Below are 26,712 nucleotides of genomic sequence, written 5' to 3'. Positions count from 1 at the left end.
TCCATTATATTCCACAATATACTCCATGTATTATTTTAGTACAAAACTTTTTACTTATTGACCATTGAGCACACAAGAGCAGAAAGATGTGCCCCTTTTATGTCACGGCTTCATATTCTCCCTGACCCACAGTTCCATGCTCAGGGGAGATGGTGTTTTCCCCAGTTTGAGAAACTGGGCCCAGCACCACAGTGCTGACCAGAGACTGGCCCCTTCTCAACTGTCTGGTCATAGACGGATTGAGCAGTTCTAAAGTTGGGCTGTGCGGAGGCAAAGCACTTTAAACAATCAGAGTCTTAGCAGTTGATTCCCTGCAAAGTATAACTATCAGACAGACCAGCGTAGTAGTCTCAGCAGTCAAAGACAGAGTGTCTTGTTCAAAAGAGAGGTGGCATCAAGCCAGTGAGGGAAGATGGGTCATCTGTCAGCGCACGCCACCAAGGTTCAGTGTACACGCTCCACGCGCTGGCATTAGGCGCCCCATTATCTCCCCGTCATGGTCAGTGTCACTTACGCAATATGAAGATTAACAGTAGGTGGTGTTTCTGCTACCCCACGTCAGCAACTTATCAAAATACTGGCATTATTTTGAAGGTGGGTGATATTTAAGTTGTAAATATTATCAATCCACATGACAATGGAAGTGGAGCTCCTCTAACTCAATTAGCAAATTCCATCTTCCTATGTCAAAAGGTTAATAGATTTCTCAACTCAATAAGATAAATCATAATAAACAACTGAAAATTCTGATCATTTATAATTTTACCTTGATTTATTTCAGTGCATTTATTTCCTTTAGTTATTAGCTTTTATGGCCTTTTTGTGATTAGTTTGTTTCTCAATCTGTCACACAGAGCAATGGCATTTTAGTTCTGAAAATTAAGAATAATATCAACTGTTATGTCTTAAATTATAAAGTATAAGCTTCAGAAATCTGAGAACAGATCTGTGTAGTGTTCTTATACAATATCTAGTCAAGCGCTATGGGAAATTAAATACTCAATAAAAGCCTTGCAATGAAATGAACTCATCAGTTATCTCTGGTAGCTCCACTATTGGATGAATTGAAAAGGAGTAGGTGCTTTGATGAGGAAATAATTTCTGTCCTCAGGCAGCTTTTAATTCAAAGGAGGAGCTAATAACTTAAGGTTTAATATCCAAGACAGCTGAAATTTACGATTGATATTCTGTGACTTTTATTTTAAAATATCTTTATATTATTGGATTACAACTGCAAGGATTTAAATTGGAAATATTGGAGCCCAAGTTCAGTCTCCTTAGTATGACATGTGTGATCAATCTCCTGCATGATCCGACCCCATCCACGTTACACGTTTATCTTGTCACCTCTCCACACACCCCCTGCAGCAGCCATCCTGACCTTGAAGGCTTCTGCCTCCAGGACTTTGCAAAGGCAGTTTTCTCTGTCTCATGGACCCAATCCTCACTTGCTTTCCTTTCATGAACCTTTCAGATATCTCTTCTCCTTCCTTCTGCGCCACCTGAATTATTTGTACTTCTGTTCTTTTTGCTTCGGGGGGGTTTTCTGCATTCTGTGTGCAGACAGCACTCTTTGAGTTGTGATGGTTAGTTGTCTGTCTCCTCAGGTAAGATTATGTGCTCCTGGGGGCCATGGACTGGCCCTTTCACCTAGGTGACCCCCAATTAGAATCAGATGAATGGATAACGAATGAATGGGCATGCCTGCTTGAATAGTTAAGTTCTTCAGAGACTACATTTCCCGCTCACGATATTTGCAAAATCTCAAACCTCCTTGAAAACTGAAATATAGGTTAATGGCAGTGTCATCTCATTTTAGTACTCTCTTTGCTATTAAATAAAACAAGTTTTAAATTGCTTCTAGAAACAGGAACTAGGGTTACTTAGGTGATTCTGCCATAAAGTGGCATGTTTATGAGATGCTTATCAAATACAGGTGGTTTCAGATAGGTTCCTGATAACAAGTGATGTCTTTTGGTGTGTAACTAGGCATATTCCACTATGACAAAAAACATTAAAGAGAAGGAAGGAAGGAAGGAATCCTCATGTCTCATTTTGTTAAGGAGAGATACCAGAACCAAATATTGGGCTAATGGGAGATCTTATATTTAGGGCATACTCACTTCTACAGCTCCATTCTAAATTACATATTTTTAAAGAAATTCAGTATTAGGAAATCATAGCAGAGTGAAGGATAGGACTCAGTAGTGACTATTTCATTATTTCTCATATAAAACACTAGGGTACCCAGCCAAATTGATTTATAAAATGTTACATGTAATTTTCAACTGAATAAGAAAGGATTATTACAACTAGCATAGACAAAATAAAAATTTTAGTTAGATATTTTCATGCGTTATTATAAGTCATTTTAAATAGAACACAATTCAGCAGTAAAGTTTGGTGATGGAAAGTGAAGGGATCCTTGTGTGTAAAATGGGGTTAATATTCCTGAGTGTCCAGCTATGAACTGAGAACTGATCCCTAAATCACCTTAGAGAATGCAGTACACTTGGGAAGTAAGCTCTAGGGAGGTAAAGTCGTGGGAAAAGTATGGAGTTTGGAGACAGAAGCAGAGATTATTTGCTCCCCAATTACTAGTTGAGCGGCCTGGAACAAATCACTTTTCTTGTATGGGCCTCAGCTCCCTATTCTATAGATTCGATGTGATAATAATACCTACTCAAAAAAGTCATCAAATGCAGTAATAAATGTGGAGCTGCTTTATGAGCTCTTAATCATATAAACTGCAGGATCTGGGGGAGCTCATCTGTTTATTTTACAATTTAAAAAATAGAAAAGGAGCTCTAGTTAACATTTTTGTTTGGAACTCAAAATATATATTCACATGGAACTGAGATGAGAAAGAAAACAAAATAAAAAGCCCAAATAAGAAAAAGAACATGAAACTGGACTCGACTTTTTCAAACTTTGATAGTTGTGGCTGAGCCTCACTGCAAATAAATAAGACTAGAAAATGTGATGCGGTGGGAATGAGGAATAGCTCAGCCTAGAATATTTGTGCTGAGCTGTACCACTTATTGTGATAGCTTTTAGAGCTGTTCATATTATAGAGGTACGTGGGGTTGTAAATGATAATCATCTTGAGGAGGAATAGAAAAGGGGAGAAGAGCCTCTTGTCCACAGTGGGAACAAAGAGTCATCTCAGCATTTCTGCAGATGGCTGAGACAGACCGTGTCCTAGAGTCTGTCCACAACAGGAGAGCATATGTCTCATTTTATTCATTTCCTATAACTGCCTTGATCTATTTATCTGTTTTACAAAATACCAAAATACAGCTGAAGTCTTTCTGTGGGGTGGAGTATGGTCAGAAAAACCCAGCATTTGATTAAAGAGGTTTTAGCAGGATCAGAGAAAGTACAGAAGAGACCTGTCATTGTGCAGATTTAAAATATTAACTGCATTTAATAGAGAACTCATTTCATGGGACTTGGGACAAGTTTTAATGATATGCAGTTGTTTTCAAAGACCAAACCAGGCAAGCTCTGGGGGCACATCTTAATTTCATAAGTTTTTAAGGGTGTTGAAGTCAATTTAGCCCAACCTTTCAGTTCAAACAGCAAGAACACAAAGCCACACACACAGCTTTCAGGTTTCACGACAGACAAGTTCTTGTCACCATTTTCTCGTAGGAAAGGGTCATTAAATTTCCCTTTCAAAAAAAAAAAGAGACATTTGATAACAGTTATTGCCTAATGCTTGTGTATAGAACTTGCTGTTATTGTTGCTTGGCAACTAGAAGAGATTTGACAAGGAGTCTAAAGGAACTGAATGAATAAATGGAAATGTCAGCATCAGTTTCAGGGGATAAGAAATTTACTATTGTGGGATTAGCATCACATCACTTGTTCGAAGCTAGACATTTAGAATTCACAGTGTTTCTGTTCTGCTTCTGCCTGCTCTCCTTCCAGCCTTCCATTGCAGCCCCTTCTCCACTGTGGCTGAGAGGTATATATAAGATAGATGATTAATGCTAAAGAATACAAAAATTAAAACCTTTTGGTGGCAGGAAAAATGTTACCTCTGTTGGCAGTCCCTTGGAATTTATGGGTATTTCACCAATATTCTAGTTCTTTCTCATGAGGATCCTTCATATTAAATTATCCAATTTTTGCAGATAAAAATGACAAGACTGCAATGGTTTCTCTTCTTCTGACCTTGAGCACTAAAAATCTGTCTAGATAGATTAAATAGGTAGGTAGAGAGCTAAACTGATTGATTCAGCCCTTAAAACTATATTGCCCATATTATTATTATTAAAACTACTTTTTCTCTGTGATTTCTTCACAACTTGATTACAAGCTCCTTATAAGCACAAATGAACTTTTTAATTTGTGTACTTAATACTTCCTATAATAGTAATATCATAGACTTTATGCCCCCAAATAATTATTAATTGATATTTAGTTAACCGATTGAGCCAAGATTTTATATGGTGAGCCTCAGGCATTAGGACGACAGGAAGATGCAGTGGAGCGTGCCATCCTGGTTTGGGACAAGCAGTAGAAGGTCAGTTGGGAAAAGACAGGTTATGTATGAGCGAAGGCACATTTGTGTTCATTTAGGCCCTCCAAGAAACAGCGGCCAAGGTGGGGTCAGATGAGAACCAGGTTTCAGCAGGGGGTGGGGGGAGTGCTTATAAAAGAAAAAACGAGAGGAAGGAAGCATGAGCAGGTAGGGCGAGTCTGCAGACTTCAGGCAGGTCTCACATCTTTGAAAGAAGAGAGCGAAGAAAGGGCGGGTGGGTGGGCAGGCTGGTGGCGGGCCCGGGGGCCAGAGCTGCCCGCCGGGGAGGCCTGCATCCCTCGGAAAGGAGCTCACTAGTAGCACCACCACCTCAGTTTGACTGGGAGCATCCTGGGCTGGGGGGAGGGGGGTGGCATGGGTACCAAGGTACTGGTGGACCCACAGGGGTGACAGCTGGGCTGTCAGTCCACTGTGCTTTCTATAGGGGGAGATTTCCATAGCCAGCACAATATTTAAGGGTATAACAAAATGTTATATTTAGAAAGGAAATTAAAATACCTATTTGGGAATTAAAACATAAAAAAGAGCATGTGATTTATGTTTATTGAAGAGCATTAATAAAAAGTTTAAGAACCACTGCTCTAAAGTAATTAGTAAATTAAAATACAAACTCTAGGCTTTTCCTTCTCTTAGTGAGCTGAGTCATATTGCCAGTAGTATAGAGAATCTTCTCATCTATAGGGCAAATTTAGTTGTCTCATTTTTCTATAAGGTATATTCTATTTCTAACCATGTTCAAGGAAACAAAGGGGCAAGTTAATTCTACTGTAAAACCCTGTGTCTTTTGGTACATTGTGTAACCTCTCTGGGCTTCCGTTTCCTTATCTGCCAAAGGAAGGAATTCACGTAGACATAGAGAAACTCCAGAACCCTTCCCACTCTAACGTCTTTCCCACCTCACAGGTGCCTGCCTGCAAGACCACAGAAGGGGACCGGGCCGCGGGCAGCCTCAGTCCTGATACAGAGTAGCTGCTTTAGTTTGAATGTAGTACATAACCTCTCTGTACTCAGTTTCTTATAAAAATAAAGGAGTTTGGTTAAACCATCTCTGAGGTCCTTTTACCATTCACTGGTATGGCATTTCTGTTGCTGCCCTGTCTACAGATCCTTCCAAACTCTGCTTTTCAGTCCTCAAAGATAATTATCAATAAAAATGTATTGAAATGGTGACTGGGGATCATTTACATAACTTAAAGTCAGCATCTGTCTTTGATTGTGGTAAGAACATTAACATGAGACTTACTCTCTTTAAGCATATGATAAAGTATTAATTATAAGCACCATATTGTACAGCAGATCTGTAAAACTTAATTATTTTGCATAACTGAAACTTTATACCAGCTTAGCAGCAGTTCCCCACTACTTTTCCCCTCAAGTCCCAGGCAACCGCCATTCTTACTCTCTGCTTCTATGAATTTGACTGTTTTAGATACTTTATGTAAGTGGAATCAGGCAGCATTTGTCCTGTGACTGGCTTATTTCACTTAGCACAGTGTCCTCAAGGTTCATCCATGCTGTTGCGTACGACAGGATTTTCTTTTCTCAAGGCTGAATAACATTCCGTTGTATAGATATACAACATTTTCTTTGTTTACTCATCCGATGGACATTTGTTAATTTTTTTTATTGGCTCGAACTGTAATTTTAGCTATTTGACTAAGGCTGAATGCACAAGCCAGCTTTAACTCTTTTTATTGCCTTTCGAGGAAAAGCAAATGAACAAACTCATAAAATCACTGGGAAAACAAGATCTGGCCAGTTGGATGATAATTTTTACTGGTGTTTAAACCAGCATGCCTTTTTTCAAAATTGGTAAATCCTATTAAAATTAAAAATGGTATGTGGGTGAACAAATAGATTTCCCCCAAAGAGAGTGTGTTCCTAGTTTTTGCGGTGTTTAAATGGTCCCCTTCCTTCAGGCCACAGTGAAGAAATATCCAAGGTTGATGTAATTGAGAGATTAACTTAGCTCCTTTATTCTGGCATTGACTAAAGGGTAATTAACTCCTTTACTCTTGCATTGATTAAAGGGTATTAGTGACTTACGCTTTCATGGTACTGTTTATCTGAAAAGTTCTGTGAATGAATGAGGGAAAAAATCCCCAGGGAGAGTGGATGTCAATAATTACCTTCCCCCCATCCAAGTAGAAACCTTAAATTCCAGAGAAAAGGAGGCAAGGTTTTTACTGAATAGTCTTAAGTTAGAAGCAGAAGATAAATTAAAACTCTCTTACTTTTCCATTCTGATTAAAATACCAAAAACAAATGTCTTATTAAAATAACATTGCCTTTTTTGTCTTCATTAATAAATTCAAATATGGATTTTACCAGAGAAAGTATTTACCTAAGTCCTAAATTTTGTGGGTGTAACAGGCTGGCTGAAAACAGACTTCCAATGGCTCAGGGCCTCACCCTGCCCTAAATTATATGCAGTGAGCTAGTTGTTCTGGGATAATATGAGGAAGAATCCAGCACAATTATGGAAAACATGCAGGTATACACTGAATACGTGCTCGCTAAATGGGTGAAATGAAATGTTTATGAAGCCCATTGCTTGTGTCAGTAGAGATTAGAGGGGCAACTGCTACTGACAGCAACCTTTTGAGATATGTGTGTATGTGTGAGTGTGTGTGTGAGTGTATATACTACAAGTGTCAGATTAAAAGTAAGAATTCTGATATGAAAAATACAAGATTTAAGATACTTTGGCTGTGAGACTTTAATGATTTTTTAGACAGGAGAAAAGTCCACTTGAGTATATATCTCTTGCTCCACAACAAGTCAAGTTTTTAGGAATTAAAGAAGTTATATGACTTTTTTAAGCTATCAGTTTTCATTAGGTATTATAACAACTGTTAAATTATTTTTTCTCTCAAAAACTTAGTGAATTTACAGAGTATAGATTCAGAATTGATGGAAAGGAACCTAGGTAGTTGTTTTTAACCCTTTAAGGCAGATTGTATTCTCCAGTGACCACATCAGTATGTCCCCCATTAAAGAGGTGGGGTCTGTGCCCCTTCTCTTTAAACTGGGTGGGCTTTTGGAACTGGTTGACCAGGATAGTGGGAAGGAGGTGACCCGGTGTGACTTATGGAGCTAAGTGCTTCAGCTTCTTCCTCCCCGTGGGATGACTGTGCTGGAGCTCAGGGCTGCCATGTAAGCAATCTGTTCTGAGGCCACCATGCTGTGAGGAAGCCTGGACTAGCCCCTAAGGAGACCACAGGGAGAAGAGGCTACATGAAGAGGGAGAGATGTCCAGCCAGTCTCCAGCTGCACCAGCATCCCTCTCCCCAACCTTACCAGCTCCTCCACCTGCCCGTGTGAGAGACCCCAAGGCAGAACCACTCAGCAAACTCCTCTCAAGTTCCCGACCCACAGAAACATTGAAAACTAACAGATTGATTGTTGTTTTAAGCCAGAAAGTTTTGGGGTGACTTGTTATTCAGCAATAGATAACTGGAATAACCCCCCACAAAGTAAAACTGCTCTAAACTAGAACTGATGTTTTCAAAATCATGCATAAATAATGAAAGATGTGGCCCTGGCCAAGTAGCTGAGTTGGTTAGAGCGTCATCCCGATACACCAGGGTTGCAGGTTTGATCTCCAGTCGGGGCACGTGCAAGAAGCAGCCAGTGAATGCATAAATAATTGGGACAGCAGATCAATGTTTCTCTTTCTCTCCCTTTCCCTCTCCTCCCCTTCCTCTCTCTCTCTAAAAGTCAATAAAGAAATTTTTTTTTATTAGATAATGAAAGATGTGGATGAGTAGGTAGTGCACTCAGGTAAATTAGTTCATGGGTGAGCGGTTATAACTAGAAAGAGGTCTCTCCTATGCCACCTCTTTTCTTTTCCTTCCACACTATCCCTTGCCTGTCTGTGACTTCCTTCACGTCTCTCCCTCATGGTTCTCAATTCTGTGTACACATTAGAAACACTAGGAAAACTTAAAAAAATAATCAGTGTCCAGGCCCAGATTTAATTGTTCAAAGCAGATTCCGGGTCTGGGTATATTTTTAAAACTCACCAGGTTGCTCCAGTCTGCAGCCAGGGCTGAGAACCACTGTTTGATACTGACAATGCCCAAACGTGTATCCCTGGCTCAGGTCTTGCTTGGAGCTGCAGATTCAGAAATTCAGCGGCTTTCTAGATACCTGAACGTGCATGCCTCCCTTCTTGCATAGTGCTCCATTGCAGCCACTACTCCTTTTCTTAAGAAATGACACCAGTGTCCATGTAAACAAATGCTCCTGCCAGAAACCTGGGAGCCTCCCAGATCCCCTGTCTTCCTCAGTCCTTGCACCTAGTTAAACACAAGTCATTCACTTCCTCCCCAATAATTTGTGAGTCAGTCTCTGTACTGCCCCATCTCGGCCCACCTTCTCTCCTCCAGATACTGCTTTAAATCCTAACTGGCCTCAATTTACTCTCCTCCATGTCATCCACATAGACACCAAAACGACCTCCTCAAATACACAAATGTCACACTCCTCTGAGTAAAACCCCTCAGTGGCTCACCCTTAGAGTAAGACTCAATGTTATAAGATGCTGGCAGGGCCTTGCCCACTTTTGCAACATGCCTTTTTGAGCCAGCTTCCTCTGAAACCTCCTTTCTGGTAACATTTCATGATCCTCCAATGAGCCTGGAGCTTCATTCCTTTGGATGTGCTTCTAGCCCCTCAGTCCTGTCCGTTAGTAGGTGTATACTCTCCCTGGAATCCTCCACCTCTTCTCCAGTTCCCCTGTCCTGTCTTAGTCTCACTTACCCCTCACCCTCAGTTCTAATGAACATCAGCCCTTAGAGGGGGCTTCCCTGACCCGCGATTAGGATAGGTCCCCTTGTCACAGGCACCCAGACGTGAGCGTTACTTCTATAACGCTCATCAAGCATCACTCTTTCTAGACTCAGCTCTAAAGCAGGTCAGGGATTGTATCTGCCACTGCCTCCAGCTCAGCTTCTAGCATAGTGTGCACAGTGTGACAATGAATTGAATGAACGAACAAATAAACTTGGATTAAAAGATCAGTATCAACTCTGAGAGAAGTTCTCATGGCAATACTTTGGCTTCCATACTTGGCTCTGGCCCGTCCAAAATTCAAATCAACAATTTGGACAAGATACAGATGTCAACTAATTTTTAAAATGATATAAAATTGGGAGGAATAGCTAATGCATGCCCTGTTTTTGGTGGAGAAAAGCAAGTTTCTGAAAGATACCAGTTGGCTGGAGTGGTGGGTCAGAACTTAACAGATTGAAATTTAATAAAGATGAATGCTAAATCCTACCCTTGCATTCTAGTCACTGCACAGGTATGAGACAGGGTGCACTTGTCACAGAAATAGGTCTGGGTGTGTTAGTAGCAAAGTAAGCTTCCTTTGAGGCAGTAATTGATGTGGCTCCTAAAAGTGCTAATGCCATCTCAGATTCCTTTCATGGATGTGCAGGGTCCAACCAGGACGGGCAGGTCCCACAGTCCCTGCTCTGTTCCAACCGCCTCTGCTCCACTGTGCTTCATCGGCAGGACCACGTTTCAGCAGGAGACACGCAGAAGAGCTTGACCAGGGCGGTAAAAGCTTAGGAAGCACAGCTTATGAAAAACTGCTAAAGAGCAAATGTTTACTACATAAAACATAGAGTTCTGGGGAATATTTCATTTCCTTGAAAAAAGTGAAAGGCTGGTTTAAAAAAACCAAAAAAAAACCCGCTTACCAGAAGGCGAAACTAGAACCAAGGATTGGCATCATCTCGAATCCCCTTTCTGGCCACATCCTCCCTACCTTCTCCCTCTCTCATCCCCTTGCTCTCTTCCACATCTGCTCTTCTTTCTCCACAGAATCTCTCATCCCTGAGAGATTGGTCTCCCAGCCCGTTGTCTCCCTTCACAGACCACTGATGCCTTGAGGCTACCTGGATGGTTCTCAGCCCCCGGATTCCTGAGTCCTAGGATCTACCACTGTGGTTCTGACTTGCTGTAACCTTGGATCCTTCCTTTTCTTTGCTCCTGCTTCTCGCTTATTGAGAATCGCTGGGGAAGGCCAGGCCAGTTGGCTCCACGACAGCTCTGTGCTATTCAGCATTCGTGGGCCTTGGGTCCTGCTCAGCCTCCTTTCATTCATCTAGGCCATTTCCTACCACAGTCCCAAAAAGCAGCTCTAAACCCTTTTTCACTTTTTTTAGCCCTAAGCAAAATCTAAAAATGCTCACACAGAGGAAATAGTTTTCTTAAATTTTCCTTCTTACAATCTCAAATTTTTATTATATATTCACTCTTCCTTTTTCTCTTTTCCTCCTTTCTCAGAATCCTGAGAACGAGACAAAACCATCCTCCATCAGCCCCTCCTTTCCAAAGCTTGCTTTTCCACATGGGTTTTGATATCCACCCCCCACCCGGGACTTTGTTGCATAATTTATCTTCTGTCTTTCCTCTTCAAATTCTTTCTCATTGCTGGCCCCTTCCCTCAGTTAGTGAACATGCTCATGTACTTTGGGGAGATTAATTGTGCAGTGATTGTTTGAAATGGATTGCAGAGAAGAGAAACTGAGCCAAGGAATCCAGTTAGAAGGCTTTTTCCAGAGTCCAGGTGAAAGGCAAAGAGAATCTGTACTGAAAGGAAGGATGGAGAACAGGTGAGATTCAGAGGGGATTTTGTTGTCAGAATGACTCTTGAGTTAGTTGTTATTTATGACTTTGCCTTATTTTCCTACCGTTCTGTGAGCTCCCTGGGGCAAAGGCTGTCAGATTTATCTCACTTTCCCTCAGAAAATCTAGCTCGAATGAACAGAATTCCTTCAAAACGTGTGTGTATGGGGAGAGAGAGCTGCTCCCTGGAAGGTGTATTTTTTAAAAAGAGGATAGTTGATGGGAAAGAGAAAGACATCTTCATTAGGAGGAAGAAAGGAGCAGACTTTGTTCCTCAAAGTGTGGTCCATTGTGTTAGTTTCCCATTGCTGTAACGAATGGGATTTGCTCTAACAAATCACCACAAACGTAGTGGCTTCAAACAACACAAATTTATTACCTTACAGTTCTGGAGTGCTGAATGGGCCTTATTGGGCTAAAATCAGGGTGTCAGCAAGGCTATGTTCCTTTCTGAAGGCTCTAAGGGAGAACTGTTTTCTTCCCTTTTCTATCTTCTAGAAGCTGTCTGCATTCCTTGGCTCATAGTCCCCTTTCATCTTGAAACCCAGCAATGGCTGGTCAAGTCTTTGTCACATTGCATCACTCTGACACTCTTCCTCCTCCCACTTACCAGGACGCTTGTGATTATATTAGGCCACTGAGACCATCCAGGATAATCTCCCCATCTCAAGGCCAGCTGATTAACAACCTCCTTAATTCTATCCACAAACTTAATTTGCCATGTTACTTAACATACTCACAGGTTCTGGGAGATTAGGACATGGACATCTTCAGGGAGTCATTACTCTGCCTGCCACATCCTTGAACAAACAGCATCTGCGTCGCCTGGGAACTTGTTAGAGATGCAGTATATTGGGCTCCACCCAGGCTTCTGAAGCAGAATCTGCATTCTAATCAGTCCCCAGGTGACTTGAATGTACTTTAAAGTTTGAGAAGCCAAAACTAGACTATCTCAAAGTCTTACTTTAAACTTCCCACGATCCTATGAAAACTGCATTTTTCCCCCACCTTCAAATCTTCATTATTCCTTCTAATCCTGGTTTCCTGCCAGAAAAAAAAAGTTAATTTTGATTTGTACACTTGGTGTTAATTCCCCAAAAGTCAACCAAGTAGAACATGACAACTCATGCATATTTTTTTGCTCGCAGACAGTAGATACTAGGAAAGGCAATTAAATTATAGAATTATCCTTGATGCAAAGGTACTGGTCTGCAAAGAGTATTTTCTTCCCCAGGAAGCTTCACGGGAGGAGTGCCTTCATTAGTGTGAAGATTATGTTAGTGGCCCAGCAAGTGAAGCAAAACGTACCCAGACGAGCTGTTTCTAAGGCATCTCTGAATGACTCAGCTTTTGAGAAATGTGACCAAAGCTGATTATAAAATTCCTTCCAAAGTTGCAAGAACGGCAAACCCATAAATAACTTTGGTTCTCACTGGTGCGAGAGGAGGCTACTGGCTGTTTGGTTGCTGTCCTTACTGCAGGGGATAAGATTAAGCTCACCTCCAAGACTATAACTTCTCAAGGCCAGGACTGGCCATATGCGGTGCCTGGGACCTAGGAGCCATTCCATGCATTTTAGGTTCAAATACTTTTTAATACTGTGTAATACTTTATGCTGAATCCAGAGATATGCACTAAAAAAATAGTGAATAAATAAACTGGAATATTTTAGTGACCATCATATTAGACTCTCTACTTCCTTTTGTTCATTCAGTCATTCATTCATTTATTGAACAAACATTTATGAATCATCTACTGAATGCCACCCATTGTTCCAGGCCTTGCGGCTATAAAGATACAGTCCTTGTCACTCAAGAACACTTATCCCAGTGAGGCAAATAGTCACATATGTAGATAATTATGGCAGTATGAGTGCTAGAAGAGGTATGTGAACAAAGCTCATGAGCCTGTCTTCTCCCATCTGTCATTGACATGCTAACTGAATTTATCTTTAAAGTTGTCCATTTCTCCCCTTTTCCAGTTGGAGTGATTATTTGGCTTTATTATTTTTGCTTTCATCCCTAGCTACTAATGTTGCCTCTAGGCACTCGATACTTGTTCTAGAAAGTGAGACCCTCTCAAACTAGTGCAGGTGAAAAGAGGTTATTATAAAGATCTAGTAGGGTCTCATAGGACTTCAGGAAAAGTTCTGTGCAAGGCAGGAGTGAGGCAGCTCCAAAATGCCTCTCTTCTCCCCCTTTGTGTTGAATTGTGCAGAATCCCATTTGTGCAGAGAATCTGATTGGCCCATGTTGTCTCTTTACTGAGCTTACTTCTGGACTGCTGTGATCACTGTCAGTGTATTGCTTCCTTCATATCACTCACTTAGCATGAGTTGCAATTATATATATTTTTAAATACACATGTTTGCATCTGTTTTCCTCTTTAGGTATGGTAATGACCATATCTGTTTTATTACTGTTATATCCAACCATTCATACAGTGACTGAATATAGAAAGCATTTAGTGGATAAATAAGTGAAAGAATGGGAGGGAGGAAAAAACACATATGTTGTTAGTCACCTTAAAGATGGACTTCCTTATGATACCAATCAGCTTGCAGGAGAGGGGGGATTGAGGAGAGCCTTGGGTCCACTGACTGCTCACCAAAGCTGTGGAGGGCAGTTCTTAAGGGAGGTATTCAGGGCAATCTCCCCAAATAAGTCTTGGCCAACACACTAGTCACATGTTCTTTTAACTTCAAAGACATGCCAACCTTCACACCTAGAGAGACCCTTCTCCTTTGTGGCCCAATGTAAATGCTCCCGCCCTTTTCTTTTTAAAATTTATTAAGCAGCTAATATATGCCAATTCTATGTCAGATACTTTCATGCATCATCTCTTCATTTTGACAGAGATTCTAGCAAACAATATCCTCATTTTTACAGCTACAGAAACAAGTTTCAATGATTTATCCAAGGTCATATAGTACATAGTAGAGCCGAGATCAGGACATAGGTGTGTTTAATTCCAAAGCTCCTTCCATGACATTTGGCTGTGTCCCTCCTCTATAAAGCATTAACTGCTCTCTTCTCTGTAGTACCAGAGTACCTTGTTCCTAAAGACAGCACGGCGTAATTACACACTTCCTGGCACGGGTGGTTCTGGCTCCGTTGCTGCTCTGTCCCTCTCAGGGAAGGAGCTGTGTCTGGTTCCCCTTCATGTCCTCAGAAGCTGTCACTTAATGGGAGCTCAGACAATATCTGTCTGGAGGGTTGAGCTTCGGAAGGATAAGCAGTTACTATACCATCTCATATTTTTTAAAATCCACAAAATACCATGAACACCTTTTAAAGAAAATAAAATTATCAAGCCTTATAAATAATTTTTCCATCTCTGTTATTGAAATTTAAAGAACATATATGTGTTCTTTCTACCCATGTAATATTTAGGTCACATCACAGTCAACTGAGACTCTCCCTCTGTTACTGTGGGTGGTAGTGCAGAATGATGGGATGGCCCCAAAATGCTGGTGGACTGTTCCTTTGATTCACAAACAGCAGCCTGGTAGACCTACAAGTGGGCATTCTCTCCTTCAAGTGGGCATGGTGATTATGCAAAAATGTCTGAAAGGAGGATTCTGCCCTTGCCACGCACCCTCTCTTAGACACAGCATGTCCACAAACACTTCTGATATAAAGTAGCAGGTGCCAGGGGTTAAAAGAGACCAACTGCTAAGGGCTATGGGAATTGAGAGGAGGCATGGATGACTTCGGGCAGGGACGGGGGAGGACTTCATGGAACACATGGCATTTCAGCTAGAATGAAAGACGCGGACAAACAGGCATGGCTCAGGTCAAAGGCAAAACACACACAGGTGAGTGGGAAGCCCCACTGGGCTTGTGCTTGTTGGTAAAGGACAGAGCAAGAAGGGTGTTTGGAAAAGCAGATTGGAGCCCAGTTGCTGATGGCCTTGAATGCCAGGTTGTAGAGACTGACTTCTATTCTAAGAAAGGAAGGTGGTAAAATGGTCACAATTAAACTTTAGGAAGAGCAGTTTGGCAGCAGCCTCAGGATAGGTTTGCAGGGGAGCGCCTGGGAGCGGAGAGAGCGGCTATTTTATGTTTATTTGATGATACTGGCTCTTTACTGATCACACAGCTGTGTAGGTGGACTGGACACTTTGATCAGAACCATTTTTGAAACTCAGACATAGTCTAAATGACTCATCGGTAAGGCAAGAAGAATTTCTAAGGAGTCATCACAGACAGGCTCAAAAAATGCCCAGTGTGAATGAGGAAGCCTGCTAACAGCTCTAAAACCAGACAGCTCAGGTCCAGAGGAGGGAGGTTAATGCAGGGAGCTGGAATCAAACAGGCCTCGCTGCTCAGTGAGGGCGGAATGCCAGCAGGCGGGCCGGAGGCGGACTGGGGCAAAACCTGCGCAGCCAGATAGAAAGCCCCAGAGAGAGGAGGGAAGGCGAGATTAAAACGCCGAAGGCTGAATCAAAACAACTTTTGAGGTGCAGAAGGCAGATTTCTCAAAAGCAAATTGAATTTGCCAGATCAGACTTAATTCAGAAGCAAAGCAGGGGAACGTGGTTTGGGAAAGGCAAAGCAGTTGCTAAATGAACTGCTAACCAGGGGTCCCGACGGTCACCTGACAGCCTGCACCGCTGCCGGTTGGCCCTACTGGGCCACTCGGTTGATGGCACGAGAACCCGGGGGATGCAGTCAAGTGCGGCTCCGAACAGGGGGCTCCGTGTGAAGCTGCAGCAGCAGGCACATGAAATCGGCTCGGGCTGTGGGGCTGTTTGTCTGCAGCAGCGCCAGAAACAGCCTCTGCGGTGAATTTTATGACTTCCCCGTATGCAAACCACCATTAGTCACGCATTGATTGATCCATTCCTCCGGGGGCTTCATTTCCAAATGCAAAGGCTGCCTTTCAGCACAGCCTCGCTGTAACACTGCCCCTGTTACCCCTTCCTTATAGTTAAGGCTACTTCATTGTGAGGTCTTTGTCAGATTTAAATGTTTAGGCCCCTTAAGACTGTGCTGCGTCATGAATAGTGACACTTTGAGGTGCCTGTATGTTTATGCGCACATATGAATGCACACAATTCCACCAACTTTCTCAAAGACATTTTCATCGGAAAATTAATGTGGTGAATACAAATAAGGTGGAGAAACAATGCTACACCCTTCACATCAGCTAAGTTCAGTGATTAAAGCTGAAACAGAGCTTGGCCAGAAATTCACTAGAATTCAACATTGCCATGGAATATCTAAGAGTAAGCAGAAACTATTTTTTCCCTTTTTCTCTCATTTTTTAAAAACCTTGATATTTCTGTCTTAAGTATCTTCCTCTGGGAATCGTATCCAATATTCATAGTTAGATTTGATACTAGAATTCAGTTGTTGACAGTTTTCTAAGGATATGTTCAGAGCTCAGATATATACAATGACAAGGATAGATGTTTACTGTATCTGACCAGGGTTGTGTGTTTTTTAACGTGGAATAGGCAAGAGTCGTATAGACATCTAAAAAGGAAGTGTCTCTATAAGCCATAGTTTATACTGTGTTTTGTCTTAACATGATACAGTATATTATGTTTTGTAGAGGACAGACCGGAAACAGGTAGAACAGTTAGCTTATGTTTATTCCATAATTGTGGGTCTTTACTGATCACACAGCTGTGTAGGTGGTTTGAAAACCCTGGTCTAATGTAACTACAGTTGACCCTTGAACAACACAGGGGTTATGGACATGCACCCCCTCCCTGCGCAGTCAGAAATTCGAGATGAACTTTTGACTCCCCAAAAGCTTAACTACTAATAGCCAGCTATTGACTGGAAGCCAATAACATAAACAATTAACACATTTTTGTATGTTGCATGTATTCTGTGTTATAATAAAGTAAGCTAGAGAAAAGAAAATGTTAAGAAAATCATATGGCCCTGGCTGGTGTGGCTCAGTTGGTTGGGCGTCATCCCTGTGCACCAAAAGGTCATCCGCTGGATTTCCTGAGCAGGGCACATGCCTGGGTTTCAGGCTTGATCCCCAGTAGGGGCCATGCAGGAGGCAGCAAATTGATGCTTCTCTCTGGAATCAATGTTTCTCTCTCTCCCTCTCCTTTGCTCTCTCTCTAAAATCAATAAAAACATTAAAAAAAAAGAAAACCATATGGAAGAAAAAATACATTTACAGTTTTTATTTAGAAAAATCCAAGTACAAGTGGACCTGCACAGTTCAAACCCATGTATAATGTAGTTGATGTAATTAATAATTAAGCATTGTATTATTTAGAAGGACATGGCTGATGTGGTAATACTAATGGTGATTATTAAGAAATTTTATATAACACTAACCAACTACAGAAACTTGAAATGCTAGAATTTTATTTAAAAGAACTACATTGGAAAGGCAACATGTAATATTATATACAACTCCAATGCACTGGTATTTATTGTTGGACACAACTGTTTTTATTCTTGTTTTTCTCTCCATCTTGGCTTCTTTTAAAAAGAGAGAGAAATGGGAAGATATCGGTCAAGGGGCACAAACTTCCAGTTATAAGTTTTCACAAGTTCTGGGGATCTAATGTACAGCATGGTGATTATAGCTAATAATACTATATTATGTACTTGAAAGTTGTTGAGAGTAGATCTTAAATGTTCTCACCACAAAAAAAATTTAAAAAGGTAATTATGTGATGGGACAGAGATGTTAGCTAATGCTATGGTGGTAATCATTTTGCAATATATAAAAGTACAAAATCAACACCTTAACTTACAAAATTATATATATAATTCTCTCTCTCTCTCTCTCTCTAGAGAGAGACAGTGCCCTATCTTTTTAACACAATCAATGAAAAATAAAGGACAATTTAACAAAGGATCATTGGGGGATGCTCACAAGACCGGATCCTTTGCACAGCCCTGTAGGGCCTGCATGATCTGGTCCCTGCCCATCTCTGGCCCCATCTTACACTCTAGAAGCCTCCCCACTGCCTCCCTCCTCACTCACCTCCAGCCACCCTCCCCTCTTCTGTGCCTTGCTCCTCGCTCATGCTGGTCCCTCTGCCTAAAATGCCTTTCCCCTTACCTCCCACTCATCTTGTCTCACTTAGCATCTCAGCATACTTACATAAAGGCATGTCTCCCTGTCATATGATTTTATCGTTTTTATCACAGGGTATAAATATATATTTGTGTGATCATTTGATCAACATGTACACTTCTCTCTAGTCTATAAGTTCCAGAAAGTTTGGTGCCTTGTTACATAGTAAGTATCCAAAAAATATTCACTGAATGGATTTTTAAAGCGAGACAGTGAGAAAGAACTTAGATTTGAAGAAGTTACTGTTTTTTAATATAGAGGCTAGAAAAACTAAGAACTATAAAGTGTGAGAATAGAAAAAAAAATGGAGGCATCTTGAGTCACATATATACAAATACATATATTGTATTAGAGTCCTCAGTAACACCCACATAGTTAGCATTTATGATTGTTAAGATTCAAAACCAACTTTCTTACCTATAGTGTCAGAACCTCTACAAGTCATATACCCATAGATTGTACTGTTTTCTCATTATAAGCTAAATACTCTTACATACTGTTCTATATGGAGAAGACTACGTATTTCTTAACATAATTAGGAAATAGGCTATACTGCTCAATTAAATTGTCTAGTCAATTGAGTCACATTACACATGTCAGACACATATAATGTGTATGCCATGAGTCTGATTACAATAAACTGCAGGTAACTCGCAGACTCAACTGCACCATTGATGTAAATACATAAAGATCGTGCAGTGCTTTCGTGCTCATCCTTACGATGCCACTTACCTTTGCACCATGCAGTACTCTAGTATTTGTCGGCAGCAGCTACAGTAATCCCCTTGATAGACAGCTGGTGAGCCAGGTTTTACTAAAGTAGAGCATCCTATAGAAATTGCAAGTTCTGTGAGGTAAAGATCAGTTCATTCGATTAAGCCAGATGAAAGAATACGTGCTAAATTTCACAAGAAATACGTACAGGTCATTAAAAATTGACTATCAACCTAATCTATTGAAATCCTTAGAGCTCACATGTGTATTTACTTTACTGTGCTTTAAATGTTTGGTTTTCAGAAGTTGTTTGGGAACATTTTCTGTGTTATGGCTAAGACTGCCATTTCAAAAATACAATGCCTACATTTTTATGTCTCTATAAACATTAATGGAGTTTCACAACACATTGTGTGAACCTCAAGATGACTGTTTCCACTGTGCAGATAAGAGAAGCGGGGCATGAAGCTATTTCTGCATGTTTTCCCAAGATCCCCCCCGAGCCAGTGGAGAGGAGGGCCTGAGACAGAAGACATCTGTGTCTTCACTGCAAACACGTCTTGTGTGCATCTGGAGTCTTACGGGAGGGTAGATGACTAAGCCAGAGTTGGCTTTTCACACTTGCTATTAAAGTCCTAACAAGGGGACCTTTGTAAGAAATGTGTACACAACAAAGTGGGTATCAAGGTGATTACCAGGATGAATCTTTACTGGTCTGAAATGCCTGAGTATGCTTCATGGCAAGATTAAGTGGCTTCTCAAAGCCTTTCTAACAGTTATAATTCTATCCAGTGAGAAATTCAGGGATGGAACATCTTTATATGTTTCCCTTTCAGCTTCCTTTGTTTTCCTTTACAGATCTATGCAGTTCGATCAGTTGTTCCCAACAAAAGCAATAATGAAATAGTCCTGGTGCTCCAGCAGTTTGACTTTAATGTAGATAAGGCAGTGCAAGCCTTCGTGGATGGTAAGTACATGTCCCCTGAATTGAAGATGTTAGAACTAAGTATTCTGTGTATTTTTGTATGTTTTTCCTTAAATGCACTTGAGTACCAATTCATTACTAATACTTTCTCATAAAAATATGCATCTTTAGCCCGGCCGGGCGTGGCTCAGCTGTTGAGCGTCGACCTAGGATCCAGGCGATCGGGGTTCGATTCCCGGTCAGGGCACATGCCTGGGTTGCGGGCTCCATCCCCAGTCGGCGTGCAGGAGGCAGCCAATCAGTGACTCTCTCATCATTGATGTTTCTATCTCTCTCTCCCCCTCCTTTCCTCTCTCTGAAATCAATAAAGGTATATTAAAAAATGTATATGTATGCATCTTTAAAAACACAATACATGCTCAATAAGAACATGAGTTATTTTCATCATTAACAGAAACACTGTAGATATTTTTAAATATTTTCTAAAGGATTCCTGTTGCCGTGCTGTTAATTCCCTTGTCTACCAGTCATTCACAGTTGTTACTAAGCATGTGCTTTATTTGACGGTGTCCTGGTGAATGGAGGCAAATGGACCTCATTTCCGACCTGGAAAGTCTTCTCATCAACCAAGGCCATTTTACTCGGCTTTATGACTGGAATCCTTGAATGTAATGCTTTTGTACCTGAGAGGATGGGTTTATTCCTTAATATCCTTACTTTTTTATTTCAAGTTTGCCTAATTAATCAGAATCTTTGTTCATCTTGTCCACTTCTAGAACCTTTTTGCTTTTTAAAAAAAAAATGGTTGTTTAGACAGCCCATTGCCAGTGATGTTATAGACTCTCAAGTCTCAGAATGTTTTTAATCTATAAATGTATAACTTACTGCTTTAGATTTCCTGTACACTCTGGGGTTGTTCTCTTCTAATCAAATAAAATGTTTCATTTATGAACAAGATCTCAACCTGTCCTTGATTCTCGTAGTGCCTTCTTCTGGTGCTGGTTTCTATTTTATAAATCTGAACTAGCTAAACATAACCTGACAGACAAGGCCGGAGGAGACTTAGCAGCACCTTTCTCAGCTGTATCCTGTTCACACTTTATCCATTAAGGATAAAGGAGTAGAGTAGGAGTAGAGTAATCTCCTAGGAATAGAGTAATCTCCCTAAGTTGCTACAAGTATAATTGCGTTTCAGGCAAGGTCTTGGGGCCAGGCAACATGCTCACATTCTGATGTCCACAGCCAAGGTTTAAGGCCCTAATTGAGTTAAAAAATGATTATCATTCAAAATACACCTGCAAGCAGACTCATAGTGCATAGCTTTTCTGTTTTACCTTGATTCATGGACTAGCAGATAGAAAATCTTTAGTCATAAAAAACTACTAGTGGAGAGCGCAATATTAATCCGGCGTTGCAGCAATCGGTGCAGTTTGTCTCGAGAAAAAAGCTTTGGAACCATGCACATCCTGGCGCAGATAAACTCTTTGCAGGTTTCACTTGCCAACATCACTCGCATGGAAAGAGCTTTAGCAAAGAAAGAAGGTTCCTATCCGCCTCCCTCCCCACCCTCTCTTGGGTTGCCGCCCCACAGTGAAAGTGTTATTACAGAGGGGCCCTGATGAGGTGCACAGATGCTCAGTAACTGATGCTGTCGTCAGATCTGTCTGTGTTTAAACAGAGCACCTGCTTGTCCTTCAAATGTTCACCTGTCAGTGTCGAGGCGTCGTTAAAAAACAAAACAAAGAAACCTTGTTGATCGCTGAGAACCTCGTGGCACTGTGGTTGGGGACCAATAAGACAACTTGTTTAAAAACCACTGAGAATCAAAAATATTTATTAGGAGTCATTTACGTGGCGTATTAAAAGCACTATTTCCGAGTGGCCTAAAAAACTCCAAGCATTTTCAGTATAATTAAAATTTAATAATAACCGTTTCAAAGTTATCTATAAACATGGATCTTTCTTCTTCAAAATTACTCTCTAAAAGCTCAGTTTTTTAAAAATTGTGAATAGAATTTATGTCAAAATATGAAAACCAGAGGAATAATTGAATGTTGCAGTTGAAAGCAGGAAGCAACTCATCTCCTCCCTCTGATTAAAAAGGACAAGATTTTGACATTTTTAAAATTTTATTTAGAAAACTGAAGCTTAACTATAAGTAAGGACTACCTTACTGATTATTAGCTGCTGATTGACTTACAAGAAAACCAATGAAAGTGACTTCCCCAAGTTCTTCAAAAGGAAAATACTACAAAGCATTAATTCTCAGGGAAAATTAGAGGAAGGCAAGCCCAGTTAATAAAAAGTCTGAATTATAGCTTATTTTTAAGTGCAGTTGTATTATTTTAAGTACATGTAACTCCAAAACCCTCTGAAGGGCACTGAATTGGAAACTTTGAGTAAATAGGAATAATGAGCCCTTCTAAACATCAGTCAAAGCAATATGGCCTCTGCTTATCCAACAGTGACAGTAGACTCAATAATTAGAACCCTCCTAATTTGAAATTTGGTATAAAGGCCAGGCTGCAGTTTATCTTTGTTTGGCCAACACACTCACTGCAGAGAATAATTAGTGTAATGAGATTGTATGAGCATGCTTGGATGGTTAAAAGAATACATTTAAAAGCTACTCTTGCCCAGCCAGCGTGGCTCAGTGGTTGAGCATCAACCTATGATCCAGGAGATCCGGGTTCGATTCCCGGTCACAGCACATGCCCGGGTTGCGGGCTCGATCCCCAGCAGGGGGCGTGCAGGAGGCAGCTGCTCAGTGACTCTCATCATTGATGTTTCTATCTCTCTCTCCCTCTCCCTTCCTTTCTGTGAAATCAATAAAAATATATTGAAACAATAAAAAAAATAAAAGCTACTTTTGAGAAGTACCTCTTTATATGAAAAAAACTGATGTACTCGTTACCAATAAGTTATTGTTGAAATGACCCCCAGCACAGTTGGAATGAGTGAAAGAACTTAGTTAAAATAGGTGGAAACATTTGCTGTAGCTGAGCAATGGTAAAAGCCTGACATGTCAGGTTAGGCTTTTCTTCTGAGTCTGTGCAGTTCCACATATGTGTGAGAGTAGCATTGACAGAACCTGGGACTCAGTTGTCCTTTGATGAGCTCCTTTTGTTTCAAGGTGCACTCGTTGAAAAGACCACATCCCATCCCTTTCCACAGTGATGAGAGTGAAACTAACGCCAGGTAATCTGTCCTCCTTACCACTCTGCAAGTTATGAACATAGTAGAGGCAGAAAAAAAGAAAAGGGATCGCCACACCAAAAGCTATGATTCACACGGTTAATAATATTCAAAATCCCACGTTTGGTCCAGAAGATTATAGGTATTTTGATTCATATATCAAACAGAACCATTTTAATTCTACTTATGGCAATGAAGCTATCAGAAAACTCTCAAGATATATTTCATTTTCTCAAAGACAACATAATGATAAAAAAAGTAAGCTTCATGTCGTAGGGCTTAATATTTTGATAAAACCAAGATCATGCAGTGAATTAAATGAAAATCTGGAAGTAAAACACGAAACTGGCATTTTTATTAAGGTAGGACGTATCAAAACAAATGAAAAAGCCGAGAAAAAATTACTACCAAGATGAAAAGATGGAGATGAATTTTGTGCGGTGTTTTATTATGTGAATACGCATTAAAGACCCTTTGTCTTTGTCTAGGCAGTGCAATTCAAGTTCTAAAAGAATGGAATATGACAGGAAAAAAGAAGGTAAGATTAATATTGATTGTAAATTAGTAACATCTTCTATCAAAACTTTTATTGTTGTTATCATTTTAACAAGGCTGCCAATTTTATGCCTCTTTCAAATATGTTAATATGTAAACCCAGAAAGCTTCCAAATTCATGACTCTCTGCAGTTACCAGCCACCCTCACTGCTAAGGCCGTTGTTTTCTGTTTGGTGTTTTTAACCACCAGGTGTGCTTTAGAAGTCCTCGAATTTTTCTTTTTAAGTATTAAGGAGAGCCTAGCCTGAGAATTCAAAGGCTTCAAGACATTAACTTGCCTGAACAGATCCTGTAGCACAAAGGGAAAAATTAGGGAGTGTTTTAAAGCTCCTTGGAAAAGCTTTAAATACATTTTCACATGTTTTTCCAACTGAGAATCTGTCCAAAGCTGCACCGAGATGCCTTTTTGCTGAGTTCTAAGCTAGATTTTTTTTTTTTTAATAAAAGAAAATACTTTAAAATCATATTAAGGGACCTCCTTTTCCTTCCTGAGAACCCTGGCAGACTAGACTCCTCCTTGAAAACGAGGAAGACTAACTGTCCCGTTCCCAATATTTTGCTTTCTCGTCTAGTCGCCAAGAGGGCCTTGGACACATGTGCGGGGAGCGTGTGCGCACGCTGGCCCTGCGTCTCCAGCGGGCCCCTTCCTGGCCTTGCTGTCGTGTCGCCTGCCTCATGGCCCTCACAGGAAGCCCTCGGCTTCCCAAGTTCCCGCCCTACCCACTGCCACCGCCCCCAGCAGGCCCGAGCTTGGGTGTCGCGGGGCAGAAACACCAGCCTGGCCTCCTCCTGGCGCGAAGGTCCCAGGCCTGCGAGGCAGGTTCTAACCAGAACAAACGAGCAGCGTTACTTTCCTAAAATCCCGAGATCACTGCAGTTCTTCTTTCCCCTTTTTCTCTCCCTACTCTCATATAGAATAGGAAGGATTAGGAGGTTTATTTTGTGGTCTTTGCGAGCCACCATCTTTGACAGTCTCTGCTCGGCTTTAATCGTAGCTTCCCGGGCTTTTGTGCGAGGCGGGGATGGTTCACAGGCGACCGAGCGGCCGGAGTCACGTTACAGGGAAGCGTGTCCGTGTGGTTTGGCCGTGGCGCTCTCGGATGTGAAAAAGGAGGAGCCTCCCTCCTAGGGGCTCCGTGGGAAAACGGTCTCCCCAGCCCGGGGACGCGGGGCCCCTGCGGGGCTCCTGGGGGAGCGGGTGCGGCCCTTCCCGCCCCAGTGCGGGAGTGAACTCCTCTCACTTCTCCAGGGCTGCCCGCGCTCAGGGCATGTCCTGGCTTCAAAGGAGAAGAAAGGGAGTAGCTTCAGAAGAGGAAGCCGTTTCTTTTTATTTATTTCCTTTCCAAATGTGTTGAAGAGCAAAGCCTTCATCCGACATCTTATTTTGGTTTCTCAGGTTTATCTTACATTTTACGGGCCTGAGCTAAATAATATTCTCTTCCCATTTGCGTCTCATTCTAGAACAATAAAAGAAAAAGAAGCAAGTCCAAGCAGCATCCGGGCAACAAAGATGCTAAAGACAAGGCGGAGAGGCCCGAGGCAGGGCCCCCGCAGCCGCCCCCGCCGCACATCCAGAACGGCCCCCTGACCGGCTGCGAGAAGGACGGCTCGTCCAGCGACTCGGCCGGCGACAAGCCGGGCCTGCCCCCTCGGGAGAGAAAGATCTCGATACTCGAGGAGCCCTCGAAGGCACTCCGCGGGGCCACAGGTCAGTAGTTTCTAAGTAAAGTTGCCTAGGGAGACATGAAGAAAAGGGTGCGGAGGGACCCTCCTGGCCCAGTCATTGCTCCTGTCCATAGTTCGGAAGTGAAAGGCTGCTCTTCAGCGCACACGGGTTCAGTCACCCTGCGGGGTGGTGGGAGGGGGGAGAATTTCTGGGGGCCAAAGAATAAATGCTCAGTCTAGCCCTGCACTAAGTCAAAGGATTATTTTTTCTTAAAAACACAGGTCTAGTCTATATTAGGGTCATTAGGAAAATGGAAATTCCAAGTTCAAAGAAATGTTCTTTCTAGACACCTCTGCTGGGATAAGGGAGGGATAATTGGTGACGAAAAGAAATGTTATTGAAGGGTAGTGTTTTATATTATGTTACAGAATAATAACATTCCTCCAGGGTGTTAACATCTGGAATGTTAATAGCTTTAGCTATATATTAACTTATCTACAAATGCAACTTCTTAATCAACTGTATGACCTTGGGTATGTCATTTCATCTCTACAGTCCCATTTCCTTTCTGAAAAATAGGAAAACTGTACTAGAATGTACTAAATCAGTGGTCCTCAAAACTACCTGACCCAATGCTTCATTTTTACAACAAACCCTAAAATAAAATTCATAGATAATATGATCTACCTAGAAACAGAATTTCAGTAAAGTAGCACATACGAGAGATCAGGAACAACTAAAATAGAAGGCCTAATAAAATGGCCAGATGTTCCCACCCACTCATAATGAATCACTTTGCACTAAGGGAAGTAAGACGTGAGGCAGCATTCAATAACTGACACTATACAACACACTAGCAAGTTTATAGATGGCTCACAAAGCACTGCTTTTCTTCCATAAACACATTACTTGACAACTCTGTTAATAGTGCTGAAATCCGGGTAATCTTTACCACACAATGATTTCTTAAAACCAAACAAACAACAACAAAAACGACCTATTTTCCATTTAGAATCTGGATTTTTCAGGAATTTTTAAATTCAGTTTTTAACGATGCCTACCATTTTGAGAATGTTTTGATTTATAGGCAGAGCAGGAGAAAGAAATTAAATAATCGAGTGGCAGATTCCCAACTTTGCTTGTTATTGCTTTCACATGAATTACTTTCAAAATCTAATTACTCAAGTTGCTGCTCTGATATCAATCATAGACTAAAAGCCTAACACATATATTTGTTCATTTACTGATAATTTATACCTTCTCCTTAAAACAATTTTGGTAACTCTATCAAGTATATGACGTTAGAGCAAATGCAATATTGAAGAGCTTTGCTTCACAGTGGAGAGCCGCCTTGAAAGTTAAGTACCCACTAGAGGAGTTCTCGGTTCAAGGGGCATTTGTAAACCCTA

General features: G+C 41.2%; 1 protein-coding gene across 7 annotated transcripts in view; it reads left to right on the top strand.

The window, feature by feature from the left end:
• Positions 1-26,712, top strand: part of SPATS2L (spermatogenesis associated serine rich 2 like) — a 148,966-nt gene that overhangs the window by 76,022 nt on the left and 46,232 nt on the right. For all 7 annotated transcript variants that reach the window (XM_081143308.1, XM_081143304.1, XM_081143309.1 and 4 more), the window contains 3 exons: positions 19,820-19,928; positions 23,570-23,619; positions 25,099-25,345. In XM_081143308.1, the coding sequence (XP_080999434.1) occupies positions 19,820-19,928; positions 23,570-23,619; positions 25,099-25,345 (406 nt within the window). The remainder of the gene's footprint in view (positions 1-19,819; positions 19,929-23,569; positions 23,620-25,098; positions 25,346-26,712) is intronic.

Source organism: Miniopterus schreibersii (assembly GCF_964146895.1).
Source record: "Miniopterus schreibersii genome assembly, chromosome: 7".
Classification (NCBI taxonomy): Eukaryota; Metazoa; Chordata; class Mammalia; order Chiroptera; family Miniopteridae; genus Miniopterus; species Miniopterus schreibersii.
The sequence above is the reverse complement of the archived record's forward strand: the minus strand, read 5'-3'. Positions and strand labels throughout refer to the sequence as shown.